Raw genomic sequence first — 24980 nt, forward strand, 5'->3', positions numbered from 1 at the left:
GCAGGAACCCCTATGTCTGAAGATACACTTAGTTCACAAAATTGGTTTTGTCTCATTTCAGTTTTATAGCTAAAAACAAACAACACATTCCTCATCCTACCTCAATCCTGGACAAAACAGACTTTTACATTTATTAATATTTCTGCCTTTAAAAATCTATTTCCAGCCATTTCTAGGTTCATGCACATCTTAAAATAGATCTGCAAAGGCCTATAATTTAGAAGCATAGTTACCCCTATATAAATTTGCTGGGGTTGTTGTAAAAGAGTACCACAAACTGTGTGGCCTAAACATCACAAATTTATTGTCTCAGATTTCTAGAGGCTAGAAGCCCAAGATTAAAAAGTCAGTAGGGTTGGTTCCTTCTAAGGAACCTTCCGAGGATCTTCTTGTACACCTCTCCTTTAGCTGCTGGTGATTTGCTAGCAATCATTGGTATTCCTTGGCTTGTAGATGCATCACCCTGGTCTCTGCCTTTGTCTTCATGTGACTTTCTGCCTGTATGTCTGTGTCTAAATTTCTACTTTTTATAAAGATACCACGCATATTGGATTCGGGGCCCATCTTACTCCACTATGTTCTCATCTTAACAAATTACATCTGCAACAACGCTACTTTCAAATAAGGTCATGTTCTGAGGTACTGGGAGCTAGAACTTCAACAGTTGAATCTGGAGGGGACATAATTCAACCTTTAACACCCCCAAGTTTTGGGATGAAAGAAACTCTGAATAATAGAGGAAAGTTTAAGCTCTGAGCGAAAATAGAAATATTTACTAAAGATCAATCAATAATTGAAATATAAAGTTAGGGTTGCAGGCACAGAGATTCCTAAGATTTCTTTAATCTGCAAAAAAACTCTCTGGGTCTTATGAATGGATAAGAATATCAGAGAGAAATGAGACATGGGAAAAAGTGAGGCAATTAATCATTGACTTGGGTATAAAGGTCAAATGTTTGGATGTAAAAGTCAAAAAACAATAATATCAGGTTCTGAGAAATTAAAGTCAACAGCTGTAGTGGCCTAGGACTGACTCATTCCTAGGATACCCCCAGTCTGTCCAAGTTCCAGCACATTCTTAGAGCTCTTTCATGGAACAGAGCTCAGACTCCCCCTGCTGGTCGGACTCAGAGTTGACTCTGCTCTCTGGCTTGGGGGAAATGCATTCTGCCATTATTGAGTTTCTCTCAGGAGTTTCCCTTTCTCCCCTGACCTCCTCAATGTCTAGTTTAATACAGGGCAGCTGGTTTCACATACCTGCTTTGCGTTCAATATTTTCTTGTAACATCTGGGAAACATCTAGTTGTTAAAGAATGATAATGGAAAATGCCAATAATCTGTTAGTATTATTATGCTCATAGTTTTGACTTTGAACATCCTCTAAGGAATATCCAGAACTGCCCTGTGACTATACATCCCTTCAATGATGGCAAGAGACTTGCATTTATACAACTTTAAGTTTAAACGTTAAACTGTTCCTGAGGTTAATAAATAAGATCTTCATACACAAAACACATGGCCATCTGATATTTTCACCTTAAAACCCCAGGAACTGACAAATGAGAAGAAAAGCCTATTTCAAAGACATAGATCAAGGGTCTGATGGAATATTAAAGGACTACAACATTCATAAGACCTAAGTGAGGAAATCCAAATTACAGAGCTTTGAGAAGAATCCAGAACATACGTGGGGCAAATTGAGCTTACATAGACCCTTCCAAAGGAAATGAATCACCTTTAATATTTAATGATTCAAATATTAAGGTAGTTGGGGTAACGGTTGATCACCCAGTCACCTAAAGCTTGAATTTTGTCTTGGGTACTACTTTTCCATTAATTAATCACTAAATCCAACTCTTAAGTATTTCTTGAGTCTATCTTCTCTTCACCACTGATGGGCACTTACCATTTCCAAATTGAATTTTTTCAAGAGCTACACACCGATGTGCCTGGCTCTGGTCTCCTCACAAATTTGTCCTTATGAGTACCCTCAGAATTTTGAAGTGCAAATATGAATATGCCCTGTTTAAAGGTTCCCCATTGCCTATCAGTCAACTCAAATTGCTATATTGGGAAGGGCATGAGCTTTGACATCAGAGAGATAAAGTGGATGGATTGTAACTTGATTTGAGACTTCAGGGAAGTCACTGTCGGGACTTCTTCCATGAGGCATGTGGTAAAGTAAGGTGATTATAATTGGTGGTGGTGGGGAAGTGGGTGATGGATTATGAAAGAACCTATGAAGGTCATCTAACCCAAACTTGAAGAAGAAAAGCATTTTTGAGGAAGGAGCATCTAATTGAAGATCTTAAAATAGGAGTTTGTTGGGATTTTGTGGATAATGGGAAAGAGGGCAAGAGGAAGTAGCAGGAGCAATTGTAGGTAGAAGCACAGGGAAAAGAATATATTAAATAAAACTTGGCTCTGAGGAACAAAACCTTTTGTTTCTTCTTAAATGAGAAAAGTAAGGGAGAATATGGCATGTACGAGGAATCAAACATGGTATGCAGGGAGTGGTGTAAGATAAAACTGGAGAAACAAGTAGGGGGTATCTGACTACTAATGATGGAAGGATCTGTTAAGGAATATAGATTTGCCCCTGATGGTGTAAGGGGACTAATTTAAGATTTAAGCCAAGGAGAAATATGCGTTGTGGAATCTTCCCTCTGGGTGTGGTATTGAGGACCACAATGAAACAAGGACCATAATGAAAGTTTCTGCAGTTGGTGGCCTGAACCAGGATGATGATGGGAGAGATAGAGAAAAGAAGATGTATTCAAGAACTATTTGAGAGGCATCATTCATAATGCTTAGCAGGTGATGTGTGGAATGAGGAAAAGGAAAGAATCAAAGCTGTCTAGATTTCTAATATGAACCACAGGGTGGCTGGGGGCACCTGTCCCAGCTTAGGGACAAGGAGGAACAAATTTGAGAGAAGGAACAAATTTGAAGCAGGAAGCTAATTAACAGGTAGATTTTGAGTTGAATGAGAACTTGGATGGCACTATGCAGTAGGCAGTTGGATAGTCAGGTCTGGGATCATGAAGAAGATCAGGACTAATGATGAGGAGGTGGCTCTTCTTGGCACATTGTGTGCTTTAGGGCAAGTCACCAAGGAAGAAATGTACGGAAAGAGCAGATAAGGGACTGCAGTCCCACAAAAGAGCTTTCGTCATTTGCAAAATGGGGATAAGACTTTCCAGGGCCTTTGGCTAACATACATGGGAGTACCTAGAAGAATGCTTTGCTCACAGTACAGGCTTAGTAAACATTAAATGAATAATTTACCAAAAGCATATACCTGATTTACTAATTTTCTTATAAAGATTAAGGAAAGTAAAAGTTTACCATCTCTGCGAAACCTTATAAAGAAAATGTCCACACAAAAAACACCTGCTCTTATCAGCGGAGCCATGACTCATAAGGGATAAGGCATTTTGCTTTTTCTTAGACAAGAAAGTCACATTTATTAGTGCCCGGTCAGCTATTTAAAACTGACCTCTATTTGATCTTGACATTTATAAGCAAAAGGAAGTCTTTAGTTATGTAACAGGCCAGCAGTCCATGCGTCCCGCCTGTAACAACAATAGTAACAGAAGCCCATTTTTCATTGTGCCTGACTCTATTCAAAACAACACATCTCTTCACCAGCTCATATTTTTTTCCCTTACATTCTCTGAAGCTCTCACTTAATGCCCAACAATCCAATAAGCGGGCGGTGGGGGAGGGGAATTGGCATCTGCTTCAGTAAGAGGCAATGTGGTTGTGTGTCAAGAGGGAATTCTGCTGTAAAATCAACCAGAAGCAAAGTGTTAAATGAAATTTCCAGTAACTAGGTTTCATGGTGTAAAGAAACCCATTCCAGGTTAAACAGACTGCTTGTGACTTTATGGCATTAAAGTAGACTTCTAAATAGATTGGAAAACAAAAACTCATTCACAAAAACTCATGATTTCAGATTGGCACATCAAGCATAATTTCTGAGCATTTGCAGAAATGAATACTCCTACCAAGGGCACATTACTTATTTCAAATAAACTTGACATCAAGGGATCTACTGTTGCATTTCAACAATGAAAAAAGAACCAGAACATTTTGGGAGAGCAGTCTCAGTATGTATTGAATCACTTTTAGCCATTCAAACACATATCTAGCCTCTAAAAACTTGCTGAAGATCTCTATTCTTTTTCTATTCCCAAAGTTAAAGAAAATATAGATTGAATACTAAGAAGCAAATAATGGGAGTTTATTTTAGAGTCTTAGGTATAAAATGATGAATTATTTTGGGTTATTAGAGTGAAACATACTAGTCTTTTGTCTTTGCTTGCCTGCTTGCTATACTAAATGCTTAAGGTGAAGGATCACTTAGACAATTCATTCCATCTCCAGCTATTGCATAAATAAGAGAGGTCCACTACCTTCTCACAATAAGAAAGTATCTTGGTAAAGTACCCAGAAGACCGAATCTAAGTATCCACTCAAAAATTTACCTGGGGTTTCCAACCAGAGAGTCCCTGTTGAAAGTCACAGAGTTACAGAGCAGTGGAACAGAACTGAGAGTCTACAGACTCATACATATATGAATAATTGATTTTGACAAGGCTATCAAGGCCACTCAGAGGAGAAAGAATCAGCTCTTCAACAAACGGCACTGGAAAACCTGATATCCAGATGTAGAACATTGAAGTTACCAGGACAAAGCACTATGTGCAACAGAATGGTTAAGGGGTTGGATGAGCAAGGCAGAGATCTCCATTTGCCAGCCTAATCTTCAATACTCCCATTCTTAGTAAAAGAATGCTCATACTCCTAGGGTGGCAATGCACCTAGCTAAATATTCATATTTCTTAGCCCCCAGATAAATAGCAGTGGTTAGGGATATAAGAATTTTTTAACTGAGTTTTTGAGAAAAGTTCTTAAAAGGGGTTGCACAGGTGGCACTTGTCTGCCCTATTTTGCATTTGCTTTTTCCTTCTTCGTATTGCCTGACCTGTGTATAGAATGGCTGCCTCTGCAAGTACATCTTGGATGTTGGAAGCCGTGTTTGTGAATGCATGAAGAGACTAAGCCCAGGCTTTTGAGGGTTGTGAAGCTACCAGGCCTATCCTGGGCTGCTTGTGTCTAGACTTATATTCTATGAGTCTTGTTTAGGCCACTCTTTTGGGGGGTTGTTTGTTTTATGTACCCAAGATTAATCCTAAGTGATTCAATCAGTTTCTTTGCTGCTGGGACATGGGACAGGGATGAAGAGGACCCTTTGCCCACAGATTTGGATGAGGCCTGGAACTTCAACTTAGAGTGGGAATTTGTAAAAAGGAAAATCCTTGGCTCCACCCCAGATCTACTGAATCAGAAACTCTGGGGGGTAGTGCCCAGCAATCAGCTAGAGCTCTCCAGGTTCCACTTTGGGAACTGAGATAAGTTTTTGTTCAGTGCTGCTTGAATTAGGAAACTTCTTTTATTTTCTAATGTTTTTTTTTTTTTTTATTTTTTAGAGAGAGAGAGAGAGTGAGTGTGTGTGCAAGTGGGGAAGAGGGGCAGAGAGAGAGAGAGACAATCTTAAGCCCGCTCACACTCAGTGCAGAGCCCAACTTGGGGCTGGATCCCACAAACCTGGGGTTGTGACCTGAGCCCACATCAAGAGTCAGACGCTCAACCAACTGAGGCACCCCAGGAAATGTCTTTTAAATGGTTTTGGCTTATGACCATATGTTCTTACAAATAGGAACCATGATGGGGTGCCTGGGTAGCAGAGTCAGTTGAGTTTCTAACTCCTGATTTTGGCTCAGGTCATGAGCCTCCTAGCTCTTGCATCAAATCACATCTCTTTACTAGCTAGAGTGTATGGCACACTTCATATGCAACCAATATTTTCTAGGTATGGTATCCCTAAGACACCTGAAGCTAATTCTGACTATGTAGTTGTCAGTGGATTCACCTCCCTGGTGAAGGAATGATCACAGATTTCCCCCATTCCTCAGTTTCCCCATAAAACCCTGCAATGACCACATACCACCACTGCCCATTCAGCTCCCACTCTGAGCAAAATCAGAGAATGGGCGGAAATAAAAGACCCAAGAGATGAAGCAGAAAGGATGGAAAAGGTTAAAGTACTAAAGTCCCTTTCCCACAAGAATACCTTGAAAAGAGTGGAAGAGAAAGCTAGATCCTGAGAGAGCCAAGCTAGGACAAGGGAACTGGGGTGGGAGGAGAGGTTTCCTGCTTGAGAGACTCTAAGAGGGTGAATGCTGAAGAACTGATATGTTGCAACTTGGGTGTCTTTCCGAACATTTTGAGACACACCAGTAAAAAAAGAAGCTCCTTATACACACACACACACACACACACACACACACACACACACACGTTAGCCCATGACATGTGACACAGAGAACCACCCAGTTTTGTTTTCTTTTGAGAGGTACTGGGGAGGTGCAGAGGGAAAAGGAGAGAGAATCTTAAGCAGACTACACACCCACTGTGGAGCCCAACATGGGACTTGATCTCACAACCCTGAGATCATGACCTGAACCAAAATCAGGAGTCAAGAGTTAGAGGAGGCTTAACCACCTGAGCCACCCAGGAGCCCCTATATAGTTTTGTTATGACCACTAAAAGTGGAGATAAATGAATCTTTATTGGGAAACTACTAAGAGCCAGATACAGTTGTCTCATTTCCTCTTCACAAGTGCCCTACGATACCAGTTTGTTTACCCCCTTTTAGATAAGATAGCTGCGACTCATAGAGATTATATAAATTGCCCAAGGTCATTAATCTAGCAAGTAGTGGAGCCTGGGCTCTTCTGGGTCTGCTGCTAGGAGCTGGGAACTAGAAGCTGCTGATGAATGGGAGAGACATGGGCCAAAACTGTTGCCTGAGGAAGTGTCTCAGGAACTGCCCTGCCGAGTCGCTCTGCACTGGGAGACCTCTGGATCTGGGTTCCATTGTGAAACTGTGGCTTTTCCTGACATTTCCTTTGCACAGGAAACAGTTGGATCTCAGCACAAAAGTTGTGGGATCTATTTGTTTGTGTGTGGTCACAAATTGCAGCCCACCCAAGCCCCTTTTTTCATCCCTCCCATCTGCACTGCTGATAGAAACCAGCACACATGCAAAAACTGCTTTTTATGATCCTCCAGAAGCATTTTTACTCCTTTCTCTCTAGTCCCTAACACTTTCCCTTGTTTCTACTTGGTCCTCTTGGTCCTTTATTTACTACCTAATTTCCAGGCATTTCCTCCCACTGATCTCAACCTACTGGAAATATAATCAAGTATTTTCTTCAGCAAAACTTGGTAATGATGAGTTATTTACTGTATTACCTAGGACAAAAGTTTGATTCTCATGCCTCTTTCTCACTCTGGCCAACTGAGTTGCTGCAAACTTCTTACAGCTGTAAATAGCTCAGATTATAAATCTTAATCGCCGATTATCCTGATCTCATATTGCTTTTATTTTTATAACAGAGACATGACTGCAGAGAAATAAAGAAAAATTGTTAGCTAGAGGGAAACCAACAAGGAATTCTGTTTACTGTGTGATGTCACAGAGGAAGTGGACACAATCTTCTTATTTTGTCACTGTTTGTAGGTTTCTTCTTCTTCATAGTGAACCAGTAGAAACTCTGCTGGAAGGGACCTTAGAAAGTTTCACTATAAGTAAACTGAGGCACAGGACCAAAAGATGCTTTCGTGTAGATGAAGCCCTAGGCATCTATACTTTCCATTCTCAGCAAATTCTATGTTCTTCTCTAAGAGGCAAAGCCAGGAGGTAACACTTTGGCTAACAGTGAAATTTACCCTTTTCTCAAAGGCAGGATCTATTAGTTGACAATACCATGAGCTTCCACTCCTTGGTTCCAGTAGAAATCTTTGTCCTCACCATTACCTCTGCTTCCTCAACCTGTTTCTGGGCCACCAGACCAGCCTTTCTGGCCAATATTCAGCCATAGGACTGACAAAAATAATTTGGACTACCAATGAAAGCCGGCTAGTATTTTCCACTATCCTTATGACAAGTCCTAAATTAATGATATTTAAAAGAAGCTTTAACAGGCATACTTGGATATAGGAAAAAATAGCCACCCCCCCCCCCCACACACACACACACATTATTGTCTTGAATACTGATGACAACTTCTGTTTTTGTAATCACTCAGTGGCATAGTCTGGTAAGGAAGACAGTGGCACCCAGTGGACAAATGTTTGATTGTTTGACACAGGTGTTCGATTCTGAAATATTTTCCTATCTCAGCCTCACGGAAGGTCTTTTACTTCCCTTGCCTTTCCCTATTCTTCTGTCATCACATTTTAAAACTGTCTACTGAATTTAAATGGGGGGGAGGGGAATATTCTCGTATTTTTTATGTTTTCAAGAATAAGACTAAAAACTAAAGTACTGGAAAAAGCAAAATTTTCAGGACTGAGTCCTCTCAGCAGTGTCTCTATTTGATTAACTCTTCAACTCTAATAGTAGAGACAGCCAAATCTAATAAAATACTCAATTAAAAATGTAATGTTGAAAATGCCTGTAATATGGTTATTTTTTTTTTCAATTAAATTCACTTGGTTATACAAATTTGGCAACTCCAAAGGCAATACTTCAGGAAAGGAACACACACAGACCCTGCAATTTAGTGCTATTGTACAGTTTATCTGGAGCTATACAAGTACGTATTTTCACTCACTTGCTCTTTCTTTTTCTTTTTTTTTTTAACGTTTATTCATTTTTGGAAAAACAAAATTTATTTTTGAGAGACACAGTGCAAGTAGAGGAGGGACAGAGAGAGAGGGAGACACAGTATCTGAAGCAGACTCCAGACCCTGAGCTGTCAGCACAGAGCCCGACACGGGGCTCAAAATCACGAACCAAGAGATCATGATCTGAGCCAAAGTCTGACACTTAACCAACTGAGCCACCCAGGCACCCCTTACTTCCTCTTTCAATGATTCTTTTGGTTGTGAGCTATTTGGGTACAGAAGCCCTGTTTATATATCTTTCTTCCCCAAACATCTAAGTAGCATCTTACTTACTGTAGGTACAGAGAAGTTGAGTAAAATCCAGTTACCATTTTATATACTTAATCTGCAAATACTTTAAAAAATGGAACTAATTGTTTGATATTACAGAAAGGATCATGGAGCTAAGAATCTTCAGTGTTAGGGGCTGTTTGTTTTTATTGTAAAATAAAAATATTTTATAAAGAACAAACAGAATGATTACTTTTATGGGCGAGTCAAATTTTATTGGTTTAAATGTGAAGACATTAAAAGGCCTTCAATTACAAAATAAACATATATCTTCTCCGTGCAACCTAATACCGGCCAGGGTGCCCTCTTTTCATTAGTCATCAAAATCTCTTCCAGGTTTGGAGGCTCTTGTCCATCATTATATTCTTTATAACTCATAATTTTGCTACAGTTTGAGACTTGTTTTTGTTTGTTTTAGAAGCAAGACCCATTGGCAAGCCAGGGTTATGGCATGTGGCTGACATAGAAACTTTTCCAAATGGGTCTGGGCCTAAGGCAACACCCTTTCATTAACTGACGCAAGTTTTTACATCAACCATGCTTAGTAAATAATAAACACATTCCTAAGGAAGAGATGCACTTTTTCGGTAAATTGGAAAAAGAAATGGAGGCCATCTGTGTGTGTCATTACATTATATGCTAATTATACTTTTTGTAATATATAACACAAGCACCATCTACTCTAGTCTCTCCAAAAAATCTTATTTATTTATTTATTTATTTATTTATTTATTTATTTATTTAATTTATTTTGAGAGAGAAAAAAGAAAGAATGAGAGAAAGAGAGAATGTGTGCATGCGGGCGCATGAGCAGGGGAGGGGCAGAGAGAGAGGGAGAGAAAGAATCCCAAGCAGGCTCTGCACTGTCAGCGAGGAGCCTGATGTGGGGCTCGAACTCCCAAACTGTGTGATCATGACCTGAGCCGAAACCAAGAGTCAGACGCTTAACCTACTGAGCCACCCAGGTGCCCCTCTACAAAAATTCTTATAAAATTCTGATGTAAGCAGACTTTGCTAGACAGACACAAAAAAAAACTGGAAACTTCTTCAAAAGTTTCTAAAAATATATAACAAAATGTATCAATTCACAATAAATCGATAAATGTTTATAACATTTCTGTCCTTTTTCCTCCACTCACTATCTCCGGGAGTGACTTTGCTCTCAGGGGCCAAACCCCACTGCCCAGGGGGAGAGGCAACAATTAACATTGGGGTTTGTGCTGTGCACTACACTGTTTACAAAGTATAATATTGGGAAATGGACCAGTCCCTGATCTGAGCTTTGCTGATTCCCACAGTCACCGTGTCTGACCTGAGAGCCCTGCTAGGTCATCTCTAGAGCGTCGAGTACAGCCCACTACTGGTTGGGCTCCACCACTTCTGTGAGTTTTAAAGACCCAAGAGGGAAGCCAAATCTCTGTGTCCTCCAACAATTTGAGAAAATTGCTCCTCTGTGCTCCCTGGAGGTTTTATCTGACCTCTGGACTTATCTGATGTTTGCAATGCAAATACGCTTCACTGATTCAGGAGAGCTACTTGCTTAAAGATGGCTTGCCTAACTCCTGGGCTAGGGTGAATGGAAATCAAAATATAAATGTAAAAGGAGTTTTAAAGGCCGGAAAGATCCATGAAGACTGAAGTAATTATTGTTATACCTAAAATGAATGAAGCCCTCTGTGTGTGTGTGTTCGTGTGTGTATGCATGCATGTATGTGCATCAATAGGGGCAGAGGTCAAAACACAGACTTATTTAGGGGCGCCTGGGTGGCTCTGTCGGTTAAGCATCCGACTTCAGCTCAGGTCATGATCTCCCAATTCGTGAGTTCGAGCCCCGCGTCGGGCTCTGTGCTGACAGCTCGGAGCCTGGAGCCTGCTTCGGATTCTGTGTCTCCCTCTCTCTCTGGCCCTCCCCTGCTCACACTCTTTCTCTTTCTCTCTCAGATACAAAATAAAACATAAAAAAAATTTTTTAACAGATTTATTTATTTGTTTATTTACTTTGAGTATAGTTGACACACAATGTTCCATTAGTTTCAGGTGTACAACATAGTGATTCACCATCTCTATACATTATGCTGTGCTCACTATAAGTATGGCTAGCTTCTGTCACCATACCACACTATTACCATATCACTGACTTTCTTTCCTATGCTGTGCCTTTTCTTTCCATGACTTATTTGTTCTATAACTGGAAGCTTGTACCATTTTGCAGCAACCCCCCCCCCAACTTTATTTTGGGAATTAACAGTTTGTTCTGCTTCTGTTTTTTTGTTTTTTTTTTTAAACAAGCATTTAGATTTATACTTGTTCTCCTGCACCCTTAAGGAACATACATGTCCAGTGTGAACGACAGGTATTACCTGTTCAGATAAGGTTTTAGCCTTTTCTTCTGCTTCCTTCAGGCAAATCTCCAAGGCCTCAAGTTGTGCCAAAGTAAACGCCATCTGTCCGGTTTCCAGGGACTCTTTCTTTAAAACAATAATCAAATATTATTTTGTGATACGGATAGCTTCCTGAGTGCATCTCAAACAACTTTAAGGGCTAAGGATAGAGTTAATAAACTCACACAAATCATCTCTTTTTCTTCAACACAGTAATTTAAAAGAGTGAAATGTTATAAAAACAACGGTCTTACTCAAGAGTTTAGTGTCTAAAAGGAGGGTAAAAAAACGCATATTAAATTATGACAATGAACAGCTTTAGAAAGTTAGACTAAAATTATCCACACTGGAGTTTGGTTAGTTTGCAGCTTTTTTTTTTCTTGATACAAACAGAACTTTCCTTCAAGAGGCTAAGACCAAAATTTCACATTCCTAGTGAGACATGTCACCTAGAGTGCCTCTATTTTTAGCATTCACCTCTCCTAAGGAATAGAACCGTGTGAACTCAGAGAAACCTGCTTCCTCTGATTGCCACCTTCCCATCCCAAGGTTCATTCAAGCAAAGATACCACAGGGTTTGGAATCGGCTCATTCTTGCCCACAATATGGCTAATAGGACTCAAGTAGTCAGAGATATACGTAGACTTTGCCTCTCCAAGTTGTTCTGAAGTTGCCCTTTCTCATCCACAAGCGGAGAGTATACACAATTGGTAAGAAAGTATCAGTCACAGGCCCTTCCCAGACAAGAGCACTTCCTAACTACTCTGGCTATCCCAACAATTAATAATTACACAGCAATATGAAACCTTGAAAGGGGAGACCTCATATGTGCTAGGATTGTGACCTTCCTTGTGAATTCCTTATAAATGTGCAGGCTCCTCTAACTGCTTCCAATTAACCCCATAAAAAGAAAGAACTGTGTTCTTTTTTTTTTTTTTTTTTTTTTTTGGCTGGTGCTTTGTATTTTTCCTTTGGTCTAGGATCCCACCATTTTTATACGTGTGTGCATTTCCTAACGATACAATAGAGCCATCTGGTGGTAAATGGAACCAGCCATAAAGATCCTACAATTGTTCATACAGTACTTTCAACCCTAGGACCCTGCCATGGGCTTTCGATAAAATGAAACTCCATAGGATGCAGGGCAAAGAAATGATGCTATGTTCCAAAACAGCCTGGTTCCTAGATCACACACGGCTGCATAATCCCCCTCTCACACACCCCCTGCACCAATTAGACTTTGGGGGATGAACATCTTGGGCTAGAACAATGATATTTGGAATGAATCATTGATCCTCAGCATCCCATAATGATTCCAATACATTTCAAAAGTCAGTCCAGAAAAAAAATCTTTAAAAATTACCCTCAAAACAATATTCTTATATATCTACACCTGTAGATAATTCATGCTGTGAAACATTTTATGCAGAAAGGGGAAATTTCAAGAGGCCCAAATATTCCAAAAAGATTGGGATTTCCAGATCTAGTTTCCATTTCCAGGGAAACTCTTCCTAACGTTTGATCTCAAAAGGTAGTTTCTTAAATTTTTTGTGAGTAGATCAAGTAAGATCAAACTAATCTGTTTCTCTGGGTCTTTCTCTCCAAACATCCCAAATTTCCCTAGCCAAAAAGGACAATCATTTCCAGTAAGATAAAAGCATTGTAAGTCAAGGCCAAATGAAACAGAATTGATTGAAGACTGTTATTAAGTATCATAGGACTTTTTATGCAGATAGATTTAAGAAATTGCCATGTGTTGTGAAGTAGGGACAGTCCTGAGCAAACTGTGAAGAAGGCAGTCTATCGTCTGCATCCGTACTCCAGTATAAGCTGTCACTCTCCTGCCTTCCTGTTCTCCTTCCCCCTTAAGGGAAAGAGCCATAAGTGTATCTACACAGAGGTAAAAATGGTTTATATAAAGGTAAGCAGTCTTTAATGGAAGGCAACCCCCACTTACCAAACAAAGGAATACAAATTCAATCAAGAATAATTTCAGGAATAAGCACATACGTAGGGTTAGATGTTTTATAGGTGTGTGTGTCATTTCAAGGACCCTAAAGAAGGTAGGTGTCATTAGTCCTTATCCTAGTTTTGCAGGATACAAGGGCAGAAGACCAGCAGATGAGATTTCTACCATTAAGTTTATTCTTCAGGCACTTCTAGGCACACCCCATCTAAAGCCATTTGTGTTTATTATGAACGCAATCTGTCTTGGTAGTTAAAGTAATTGATGAGTGAATTATACAAGTCAAAAGTCTGTTAAATGCTGTCACATGTATGATTTATACAGGTGTTTGGGTTTTGAACCTGTCTGTGGATTTTCAAGTGGTAAATTCCAGCAATTCAATGGGAGTTCCATTTTTTAACTTCTGCTTTTTGCCTTAAAAATGTCTACCTAAATATCAAACCAGTCATTTCAGTACATGGAACTAAGATAACCAAGATGATTTAACTAAAAGAATGGGACAGATTAAAAATCCAGTAAAAAGCCACCTGGGTGGCTCAGTCGGTTAAGCGTCTGACTTCGGCTCTGGTCATGATCTCATGGTCCCTGAGTTCGAGCCCCGCGTCAGGCTCTGTGCTGACAGCCCTGAGCCTGGAGCCTGCTTCAGATTCTCTGTCTCCCTCTCTCTTGTCCCCTCCCCTGCCCATGCTCTGTCTCTCTGTCTCTGAAAAATGAATAAACTTAAAAAAAGTTTTTAAATAAAAAATAAATTTAAAAATCCAGTAAACTGTGATTACAGTAAAGACACTAGAGCATTATGCATGTGTATTCAAGTTAACAGTCTTCTAGTTGACAAATCTTATACAAAATTATAGCAGTCAATTCTTGTTTAGTTGTAGAGTTTCCTCACTTGAGGATCTAGAGGAAAATCTATTCTTTTTTTTCTACTTTAAATTTTCTCGATGTCACTAAGCCATCTCAGTATCTTTTCATCATCCCCTTCCTTACTTTTAAGTACGTCAGTATTTCTTTATCTTCGGATGACCTCCCTCTTCTTCCTCAGCCATACACACTCCTTCCCCTCCTCAGGACTGGTTCAAGGTCTCTGACCAAATCCTTCCCCTGCCTCTGAATCCATGTGCAATATATAGAAAGGCCCATGCCTGCAGAAACCAGACTAAACAGCACTGAGCATTTAGTAGGAGCCCAGTAAGTAGTCATTGATGAAGCCGCAGCAGGCAAAGTTGATGGTTACACCAGAGGGGCAGCCCTCTCTGCTAACAGTGGCTTCTTTGGGGAATATTCTCCACGTATCTGGTCTGGGACGCTGACAGAGATCAGAGCACTGGGGAAATTTTGTTTGCCAAAGGCCAGGTACAAGCTAGGGTAGCAGAATGCAAGGAGATGGCCACGGAATTGGATGATGGTTTTTGTGCAGACTAAATATGGTAAAGCAGGTAACTTAGACAGATGAAACACTCACTTAATGTTATTATTGGTCATTCCACTGCCCCAACTCCTTTAAAGAGAAGCATGTGCTATTAAAACTTTCTAGCTTATTTTTAAACCCTAATAAAGAGAATGTCCTCAGAGAGACACTTAAGTAAGAGTAAATGATGGAATGATAACAGTGGGAAATTCAAGTATGCAACAAGAACAAAGGTAATAGGTTAAATATGTGCATGTGTGTTTATTTAAAAGTAACATGGCTGATTAAAGGTGTGATTATACCAAATAGCACTTTCACAGAAGAGCTTTTTGACATGGGTCCAGTTAAGACGATTAAATATTTCCAGCAGTCTAAAAGTTGTAATGTCCAGGGTTCCAACAGTAGCCTCTCCTCAGTGACGCAGTAACTTCATGCCCGATAAAACATGCTTTCAACACATTTCGCAGTGGTCAAGCTTCAGCTCAACGTCTCTTCTATTTACTACTGCTTTCCCCCCTGCTTAACAGGCACTGGAGGCTCTAAACTTCTTTACCCTTCTACAACCTGCTTGTATCTCTCATGCTGATGAAACTTTTTCCCTAGGCTCCCACCTCAGCCCCTTACTCTGGACAGTTTATGTCCTCCCTACCCCCATCTTCGGTGATCAGCATTCATTTTACAGTGGAAATTTCATCATCCTTGTGTCCTTTTGTGCTTAGCTTTTGCAATAGTTTCTTAGTCTCATTTGCCAATTTCTACTTAAGCAGCAATTTAAAAAACTCAGTTTTTCCTGATTCCAATCCATTCTAATGGAAACAGTATTCCTCTGTTTTGGAGTTGCTGAAATAGTCTGCTAATATGAGGTTTTTTTATTTAAAACTTGAATAAACTACAGTTATTGCCAAAGTCCAGTGAAAAGATGGTTCCAGAAAGTGCCTATCAGTATGACTGGGAAGAAAATAGCCATCGGGAGGATGACAGATGAGCACTGACTAAGAACAACACTGTTTGTAATCTGGAAGGCCATATTCTGGACCTGACCATGTGACCTGAGCTGTGTGACATCTGGGCTTTACTTCTTGGGGCCTCAGTTTTTCATTTTTAAATGAAAAATGTGTTGGGCACATCTCAGCAGGAAACAGAAAGTCATTCCAAAGGAGCGATTAAGGGAAGGGACTATTTACAAACATGTGGGCACAGTTAAGGGCATGAAGAAAGAAAGACACTCCCAAGAAGTGCCAAAGACTACCTTTGCCTCATCTTGACCTGAAGGGAGTCAAGAGCCTGAAGAGATAATAGCAGAGTATTATTAGAGAAGCTAGAAAGAGAGCTTGAGCAGGGGGCCATGTCTATGAGCTGACGGCCTGGGTAGAGAAATAGAACCACGGCCAACCTGTGCTTAGTCATAATGGTAGATGGACCAGTGAAATAAATAGCCTGACCTCCCCTTCTCTCACCCTGTGCTCTTCTCTATCTCCATTGGGCTGAGTCTACCATAAAACCAGAGGGCAAGAGCTCCTGAACGACAAGTTCAGAGAGACCAGCTTCCCCAGAAAAGAGCAGAGTGGGGGGAGGGTGGAGAGTAGATCTGGAAGTGGAAACGAAGAAACCTCAGACCACATGAGTTTAATTGTATTAGCGCTTCCCAAATGCTAGCCCATTGATCAGTATTGGTTTGTGATAACATTTCCACCAGGAGCAAGAAAAAGACGGAAGTAAAATTCTTTAAAAAAATATGAATTTTTCATGAAGCCAAATGTATTCCATTTAAAGAACTGTCCTTTATTCTGAGATTTTGATCATTCTATATATTTTGGTGTTAAGAGCATGTTTCTTTAACAAATGATGGTGATAATATATGGAAATTATTCTTTTAGTGTTTTTTTCTTCAGAAAAATTGAAAAGTTGGCAGTGCTATGAGAACTAATCCCAATTATGTTGGAGGTGGAAATTTGTGTGGGTTTAGGAAATCTAAAAGTATAGAGACCCTCTGTCTAAGTCATCTTTGTTAAATTATGAATTGAATGTTTTATAAGGCAGCCTTTCCTGAACTTTGGTCTCTGAATTCCCCAGGTCTAAGTCCAACACGGACCTGTACGGTCTATCACGTTGCCATCGCAAAGTTCCAGGATACTACTTTTCTAGAAAAAAACCACATTTCTAAAGGTCAACCTTTCTTCCTGTGTAAGGTTTCACTACTTTTTCACTTCTATAGCATCACTGATAGAAAAAAGAATAAAAGAAGAGGGATTCAAAAGGAATTGTTGACTCAGATATTAACTTATAAAAAGACTGTTGCCCTGGAGGTTAAAGAGAAATGACCATGTGACATTTGATAGCTTCATAAATAACTAAATAATGGCTTACCTGAAACTCTTAACAAGCTAAAGGTGTCATTTTAGTTCAGTTCAAAGCATTTCAATTCATTACATTCAAAAAATATTTATTAAAGACTCACTATTTGCTGGATACTATGCTAAACAATGGAGAAACTGGTAGTAACAAGACCGACAGGATTAATACCTTCACCAGATTTCTTAGGCTTAGAATTTCTCTCCAATACAAAAATCGAATGATTTTAGTTTTAGTGTAAAAATCAAAGAATGTCAAAAGTTTGGTAGTTAATTCAATATTTTTATGCTCACTCATAATATACAGTTCTTTGCTTTGGGGACTTGCTCTTTTCTCTTTGATGAGGACTCTGATAGATGTTAGAAGGAGGTGAGTGGCAGTCCTAACCTTTTTCAAAGATTCTAGATCCATCAGAAATCACATTGCTTTATAGCTTCTTACCATCAGAGGAGAAAAGGTCCCTAGTAAACAGTGTATCTACCATTGTTTAACGGGAAATTAGCCGGAAAGCAGGGACTGGGTATGAGGATACCTAAATTTGGGTTCATATTATGTTACAGAATTTGTTCTGTGACCTCCACCATTTTGATTTTATGGGACAATTTCTTAGAAATGAGAGCATCACAAACCTCTTTTAGAACCTAATAATATCTATGAATTCTCTTATTAGAAAGAAAAGTGTACATGCATGTTTTGCATGCATGTGCACGCAAACACACACACACACACACACACACACACACACACACACACACACACACACACAGCACACATGACCACCATTCTGCATGTAATTGTAGACTGTTGAAGCCACATTCTCAATGCTATCCCTATAGCCCAAATTAGGGATTCCTTGTTTAGGAATTGATTTATATTCTAGCTACCTTTAATTTTTATTCAAAAATAAAATACCAAATTTTAATGAATGAGAATATCACTGTGTTCTTGCTGCCTCTACTGTACATCACACAGGTGAATAAAAAAATAATCTTTTTTTTTATGGGGCGCCTGGGTGGCTCAGTCGGTTAAGCAGCCGACTTCGGCTCAGGTCATGATCTTGCGGTTCTGTGCTGACAGCTCAGAGCCTGGAGCCTGCTTCAGATTCTGTGTCTCCCTCTCTCTCTCTGACCCTCCCCCGTTCATGCTCTGTCTCTCCCTGTCTCAAAAATAAACGTTAAAAAAAAAATTTTAAAAAAATAATAATCTTTTTTCCCTAGGGCTAGGGAAATGCCCCAAACTCAAAACCTAGTTTCTCTTTCTGGAAGGTAGAGTAGGAAGCATACCTTCCCCGGAAGGCCTGGTTCTGGCAACTGCCGACTCACAGCAGCCAGTGTTCACCTATCCTACCGAACATTTTAAGTTTAATAATGACATCGTATTTCACTCACAATAAAAAATTTTAAAGAACATAGGTAATTTGCTATAAAAACGGATTTTGATTTCTTTAAAAAAAATGAGTGAGAGAAAAATAGAGACTTATTTAATGGATATAGAGTTTCAGCTTTGCAAAATGAAAACGTTCTGGAGACTGGTTGCACAAAAGTCTCAACATGCTTTGCACTACTGCCCTGCACACTTTACACATCATTAAAATGGTCCGTTTTATGTCATACATATTTTACCACAGTTAAAAATAACTTAGTATAAAACAAATGTATAAACAGATAAATAATGGAGTAAAGAAATTAGTTGATGTTAAAAGTGGTTCAAGTGCTGTTTACCTACTTCACAGGATTGTTGGGAGAACAAAATGAAAAAATTTGGATGTTTATTTCTTTAAGAAAAAATGCTCAGAGGATACTGTTTGTTTCTAAATAATATTTTTGTTAAGTGGGACATGATACAAATACCTTTCCCAACAGTAAAGATAGTGTTTTGAATCATTGAGTCTTTCTGTGACAGGATTATTTAATTTTTTCGCACATCAGATGTAGGTTTAGACTTTGAGTACTTTGAAATATTAACCAACAACGTTTTCATGTCCCCACTCTATCCCAGTGTTTTAGGAAATGCACTTGCATTTTCTGGTTAGGATTTTTGGGTTAGCTTATAGGAGAGGTGATAGCCTTTTACTGCCCAAGTTAATTGTGGCTTTTCACACTGTTTGGTGAATAAATTATTGCTATACCATGTAAAACAAACAACAACTGTCTCACAATTGAAAGTGTTGGGTGTGAAGGTAGTTTTTTTTCTACCAGTGAATTTTAGGTTCTAAATAAGTAAACTTTAAAAAAAATTCAAGAAATGTAACTGTAATGATCAGAACTTCAGTACTCTAATGATATTGTTCCAGAACCTAGCTAGAAAATCCTCAGCTGAACTTGATGTTCCGTGAGAAACCTTTTCCATGAGAAGCCTTCCCCTGCCCCCAACATTTGTACACTCTCCTCTCTTTACCAAGATCTAAAGGAGAAATGTCTCACGGATCCTTTTAGATCAGATAAAAGTTCAGTAACAGTTTCCATAGTACATTCCAACATGATAAGGTAAGCAGAGGACAGATGGGAGAGCTCTCTTTTGCTGTGAATTTCCACTTCTTTTAAGGCCTCTCAGTCAAAATATGACTAAGGAGCATGGCCAGAATATCTAAGAAGAGGGCACAGCATGGCCAACATTAGCTACCCAGTAGGCTCCAGCTTCCTCATCTATGAAATGAGAAGACCATTATAGCTAATTCATCATGCACCCTGAGGTAGCCATTTATCATGCTGTCTCGATGGCCTAGTGTCCTTCTGTTTTTGGAAAATTTCCCATCTCACGAATCCCATCTCTCCAAAGTGTAAAAGCCAGGAACGCCCTCCCAAACATCCTTTGCATCTAAGATGTAGGCGTGTGACTTAGGCTCCACCAATTAGACGCATCAGCCTGAGCCTTCAACGTAGAGGAGAGTGGTATGAAAAAGGTGCCAAATAGAACAGAATCTGGACAGGTAGACAGGGTCATCCTGTTTTCAGAGGCTGAGGTGACAGAAGACTTAGAAGTAATATCTCATATTCAGGGGAAACGACAGGTGAGGTGGGGCCTGTGCCCAGTGGCAGCAATAATAGGTACCTCAGCAGTATCTGGTGTGATTAACTGACCGTGGTTTCCACACCTATTTCTCTGACTCTCCTGGACAACCTGTTGAAATACCTAATATCCTTCAGTAATTCATTTTCCACTTAACACTAACTAGAATGGATTTTGTTGATTTGAGATGTGGATCTGACTGATTATTACTTACCGTGCGCATGACTTTAAGTGAGCAAGTTAATCATTCTGAGCCTCCATTTCCTCATCCATAAAAGTGGAGAAAATGATAACTTGGTGGAGGCTGCTGTGATAATTAAATGTGGTAATTCAGAAAAATACTTAGTGTAACCCCTGAGCCATAGAACGTTTTTTCAAAAATCTTCCCCTTTTTAATCTCTGGGTTTTGTTTTGTTTTGTTTCGTTTTGTTTTGTTTGTTTGTTTGTTTTTATGTTTCTCTTGTGTAGCTTCTGGGAGCTTACAGCCTAGGTAAGATGCTGAGGTTTGATTATGAAGGCCAGAAAGTCTTAGAAACTTGACTGGTCTTCCTATTATATGACTGTACCTAGCCTGATTACTCCTCACTAGAAAAAATAAGTCAGTATGCATACTGTAAGAGCAAAAATTCAAAATGTAGTAGAAGAAGGCTCAGCCTCTATACCCTCTTCCACCTGCTAAAGCAGGTTTTTACTTGGCTGTCTCCATTTCTTCCCTTTTTTGACTTTCTTGCTAGCCTTTTCTCTTTTGAGATGAAAAGCAGAGAGAAGAAGAGCAAGAATGTGGACTAGGACTATGCAAAAAAGTTTTCCAAGGATTATTTTTAAGTTTATCTTTTGTAGTAATCTCTACACCCAATGTGGGTCTTGAACTCATAACCCAAGATCAGGAGTCACATGCTCTTTTGACTGAGCCAGCCCAGGCACCCCTCAAGGAATTTTGGGGGCAAAAACTTAATACAAGCTGTCTTGTGAGATAGAAACTTACGGAAAAAGAAAGATTTAAAAAATATATTTATCTGTGAAATTTCTCCATATATACTAATATACTAATTAATGCAATTTCATTTTCAATATACCATCAGAGTTCATTAGACCCAATAGTAGTTTTGAGTTTCTTTTTTTGAGCTCTTCTATTCTTAAAAAAATCTATACTTCATGGTTTTTATCCTATTTTAGAGATTTTTACAAAGAACAAAGGGAATATGTACATTAATTTTTAAAATAATAAAACTCATTATATCTGGCAATTATCAACACATCCACTGGAGCCTTTTATAAAGCTAACATATATTGTGTGATCTTAGTGATCTTGTTTTTCCTGCATTTTAAACATATTGCTACTGAATCATTGTGGGAGTTATTTTTTATCATCATTTATCAATTATTTCCAACTATGATTTAAAAAAAGAAAAGGCTAAAAAAGGAAGCCAAAGAATTGTGGAATTAACTGGAGGTACAATGCAATGGTAGAATTAATAATCATCCTTCAGTTTCTTACTGTGATGCCCAAATCATGGCATCATCTCTCAAGGTATAAAAGGGGAGATGCTATTTCTCTATTTTTGGCTTTCAACTAAACATGGTTGAGAATGCTGAATTTTTCATTTTCCATTCATAATGCCCAAACAAAAGAAAATTGACAGAGGAGTGCATTTCCTAGTTCTGAGACAAGTTAGAAGATGAAATAAAGAGCGGCACTCTTGATCAGCACTGTCCATTGCGCTAGCTACTAACACTATGTGGTTTTTGAGTACTTGAAAAGCAGTTAGTTTGAAATGAGATGTGAGTGTGAAATATACCTAAGACTTTGAAGACCCAGCCCAATATATGAGAATGTAAGATATCTCAATACATTTTTTAAATAATTTTTTAATGTTCATTTATTTTTGAGAGACAGAAAGAGAGCAGGGTAGCGGCATGGAGAGAAGGAGACACAGAATCCCAAGCAGGCTTCAAGCCATTAGCACTGAACCAGACGCGGGGCTTGAACTCACAAACGGTGAGATCATGACCCGAGTCGAAGTTGTACGCTTAACTGACTGAGCCACCCAGGTGCCCCTAGTAATATAGTTTTTAATTGAGTACATGTTAAAATGACGGTATTTTGGATATGTTAGGTTAAATGAAATATTACTAAAATTTACTTTCACCTATTTAAGTTTTTAATGTAGCCCTTAGAAAATGTAAAATACATAGATAACTTGCACTATATTTCTATTGGACAGTATAGCTCTGGACACTAATGTTAACAATGTAATTAATCATGTAAGTGAAATAGACTGTACATTGTCCGATCGTGACTTCGTGACTTCTAGAGACTCAGATGAATATCCTCAAACTCATGAATCAGTGAACGATAAACCACATTTCTAAGGACAAAATAGGAAATAGAGTATTCTCATAAAAGACAGTAATATCACACAATGTCTTATGACAACTGGACTTTCCTTTTTTGTTAAGAGGATGTGTAACCATATTTTTCTTCTATGATTTTTACATACCAAAATTTTTTCTAGATAACAAAGGTATTGACTATGTTCCAATTTTTATCAAAAATTTTAATGAGTTTTTAAAGTATTCCTTTATTCTTCAGTAAATTATTCAAAAAATGACTTTAGGGGCACCTGGGTGGCTCAGTCAGTTGGGCCTCAGATTTCGGTTCAGGTCATGATCTCTCAGTTGGTGAGTTTGAACTCAGGATCTGTGCTGACAGTTCAAAGCCTGGAGCCTGCTTCAGATTCTGTGTCTCCCTCTCTCTCTGCCCCTCCCTAGCTTGTACTCTGTCTCTCTCTCTCAAAAAGTAAATAAATATTAAAAAATGACTTTAAAAGTAAAAAAATTTAGTTGGGTTTATTTGATCCAGATGGTAAATGATGATGACTATTTTCCTTGTATACTAAAGGTTAGGAACCTGAATAATTTGAAAGTTACCTTGTACTAGACTGCTTCTTTTAAACCACAAATTAGTTTTGAGATTGGACCATTTTGATCTCAGCATTACATGTTAAGTCGTCACAAAGAAAGTTATTATGGGAGGCTTTTTTCTGGATTTTCAGAGACATGATCATCAGAAAAGAATGTCAGAACACATCTGAAAGCAAAAATCCCAAATGCTGTTTTATTCAGAAGGAGAAAAATTAATAGGATTCAGAATATAGTCACCGTGGACCTAGATATTTCTATTTTAAGGAAGATTCCAAGTAGAAATAGCCCCTAGGGAAAGCGGGCTGTTCTAGAATTTATAGCATTTTCCTTAGGCATTTGAGGGAAGCAAAACAGAGCTTACTCCTTTCCAAAGAATGTTTCTGAACCACATTTAGTTTAAAAATATCATACAATTTAATTTTCCTTTGCATTAAGTGTATGATTCAGGAACATTGTCTTCCCTGAGTGAAAAAGAAACTATATGTCCAGTTATTCAATAACAAACACATGAGAATCTTTCACATATTTATTGAGCTCCTTTTATGTAGAACCCAGAGCTCAATCCCAAGGGATAAAGATGAGTTAATCAAATTCCCTCCTGCAGGAGCTCACCATGTGATAGAGGGTGAGAAAAGGAGGAGAGAGAAAGTAGAGTTCAATTTTATGGAATAAGAAAGAAGAAAGGAGAAAAGACATGTATTGAGATCATTTCTGCCATGGATTTTTTATATATTATGTCCTAAAACTTCAGACATTAGAAAAGGTATAAAAGTAAAGTGAAAATTATCTAGATTCTTACAACCCAGAGATTGCTGCATGTTGTGGATTGAAAGTGTCCCCTGCCCAAATTCATAAGTGGAAGTACTCACTTCCAGTGTGATAGTGTTAATAGGTGGGGCCTGTGGGAAGTCAAAGGATTTAGACATAGTCATCAGGGTGAAGTCCTCATGATGGGATTAGTCTCTTTAAAAGAAGAAAGCAGAATACTCTGTCCCTCTTGTACCTTTTCTCTCTCCCTCTCCTCTCCTTCCTTCCCTTCTCTCCCCCTGCCCTCTTCCCTCTCCCCACCCCAACAGTAGGAGAATACAGCCACGAGGCCATGATCTCCAAAGCCAGGATCTAACCATGCTGGCACCTGTCTCTGACTTCTCAGCCTCCACAACAGTGAGATGAATGTTGTTTAAGCCACCCAGCCTGTGGTATTTTGTTATGACAGCCCAAGCAGATGAAGACCACATTTGGCACATTCCTTTCCTTTTTTTTTTTTTTTTTTTGGTCCATTACTTTCTGGACTTGTGTGTGTATACCTGTAATATGCACAATGTGTAAAATATCGATTCACACTATACATGGTTAGACATGGTTAATTTGGAATCTTTTGCAATTAACACTATGTCCTAGGTATAATCTATACTTGAACGATGATAGATGTTATATTCCATATATTTTTTAAGTAAGCTCTACAGCCAACATGTTGCTTGAACTCACGACCCTGTGAACAAGAGACAAGAGTCACATGCTCTATTGACTGAGCCAGCCAGGTGCCCCCATATTCCATAATTTCTAATTTTAAAAAGTCCACGTATTTCAAGGTCACAATAAATTTTACTGTGTGCATATAGTTTTCCCTGCTATTAGAGAACGCTGTACTAAGCATATTTATACATCTTTATGGATTTGTTTTTTATTTTCTTAATATAACTGATAGAAGTGGTACTGGATTTTAAGGAGTATATACTTGATACATATTTCTGATTACATCTCCAAAATTAACACTCCCCCCAAGAGTATATGGGAATCATAGTCTTCTTACAACTTTGCCAATAATGACATCTTCAATACTTTTTTTGAGGTATAATTGACATATGATATTATATTAGTTTCATGTGTACAATAAAGTGATTTGACA

At 38.8% G+C, this 24980-nt stretch overlaps 1 protein-coding gene across 1 annotated transcript in view; it reads right to left on the reverse strand.

Moving 5' to 3' along the window:
- Window positions 1-24980, reverse strand: part of CCDC192 (coiled-coil domain containing 192) — a 211969-nt gene that overhangs the window by 165927 nt on the left and 21062 nt on the right. The window contains exon 3 of the mRNA XM_060637897.2: window positions 11391-11498. Coding sequence (XP_060493880.1) covers window positions 11391-11498 — 108 coding nt within the window. The remainder of the gene's footprint in view (window positions 1-11390; window positions 11499-24980) is intronic.

Source organism: Panthera onca, chromosome A1 (assembly GCF_046562875.1).
Source record: "Panthera onca isolate mPanOnc1 chromosome A1, mPanOnc1 haplotype 2, whole genome shotgun sequence".
Classification (NCBI taxonomy): Eukaryota; Metazoa; Chordata; class Mammalia; order Carnivora; family Felidae; genus Panthera; species Panthera onca.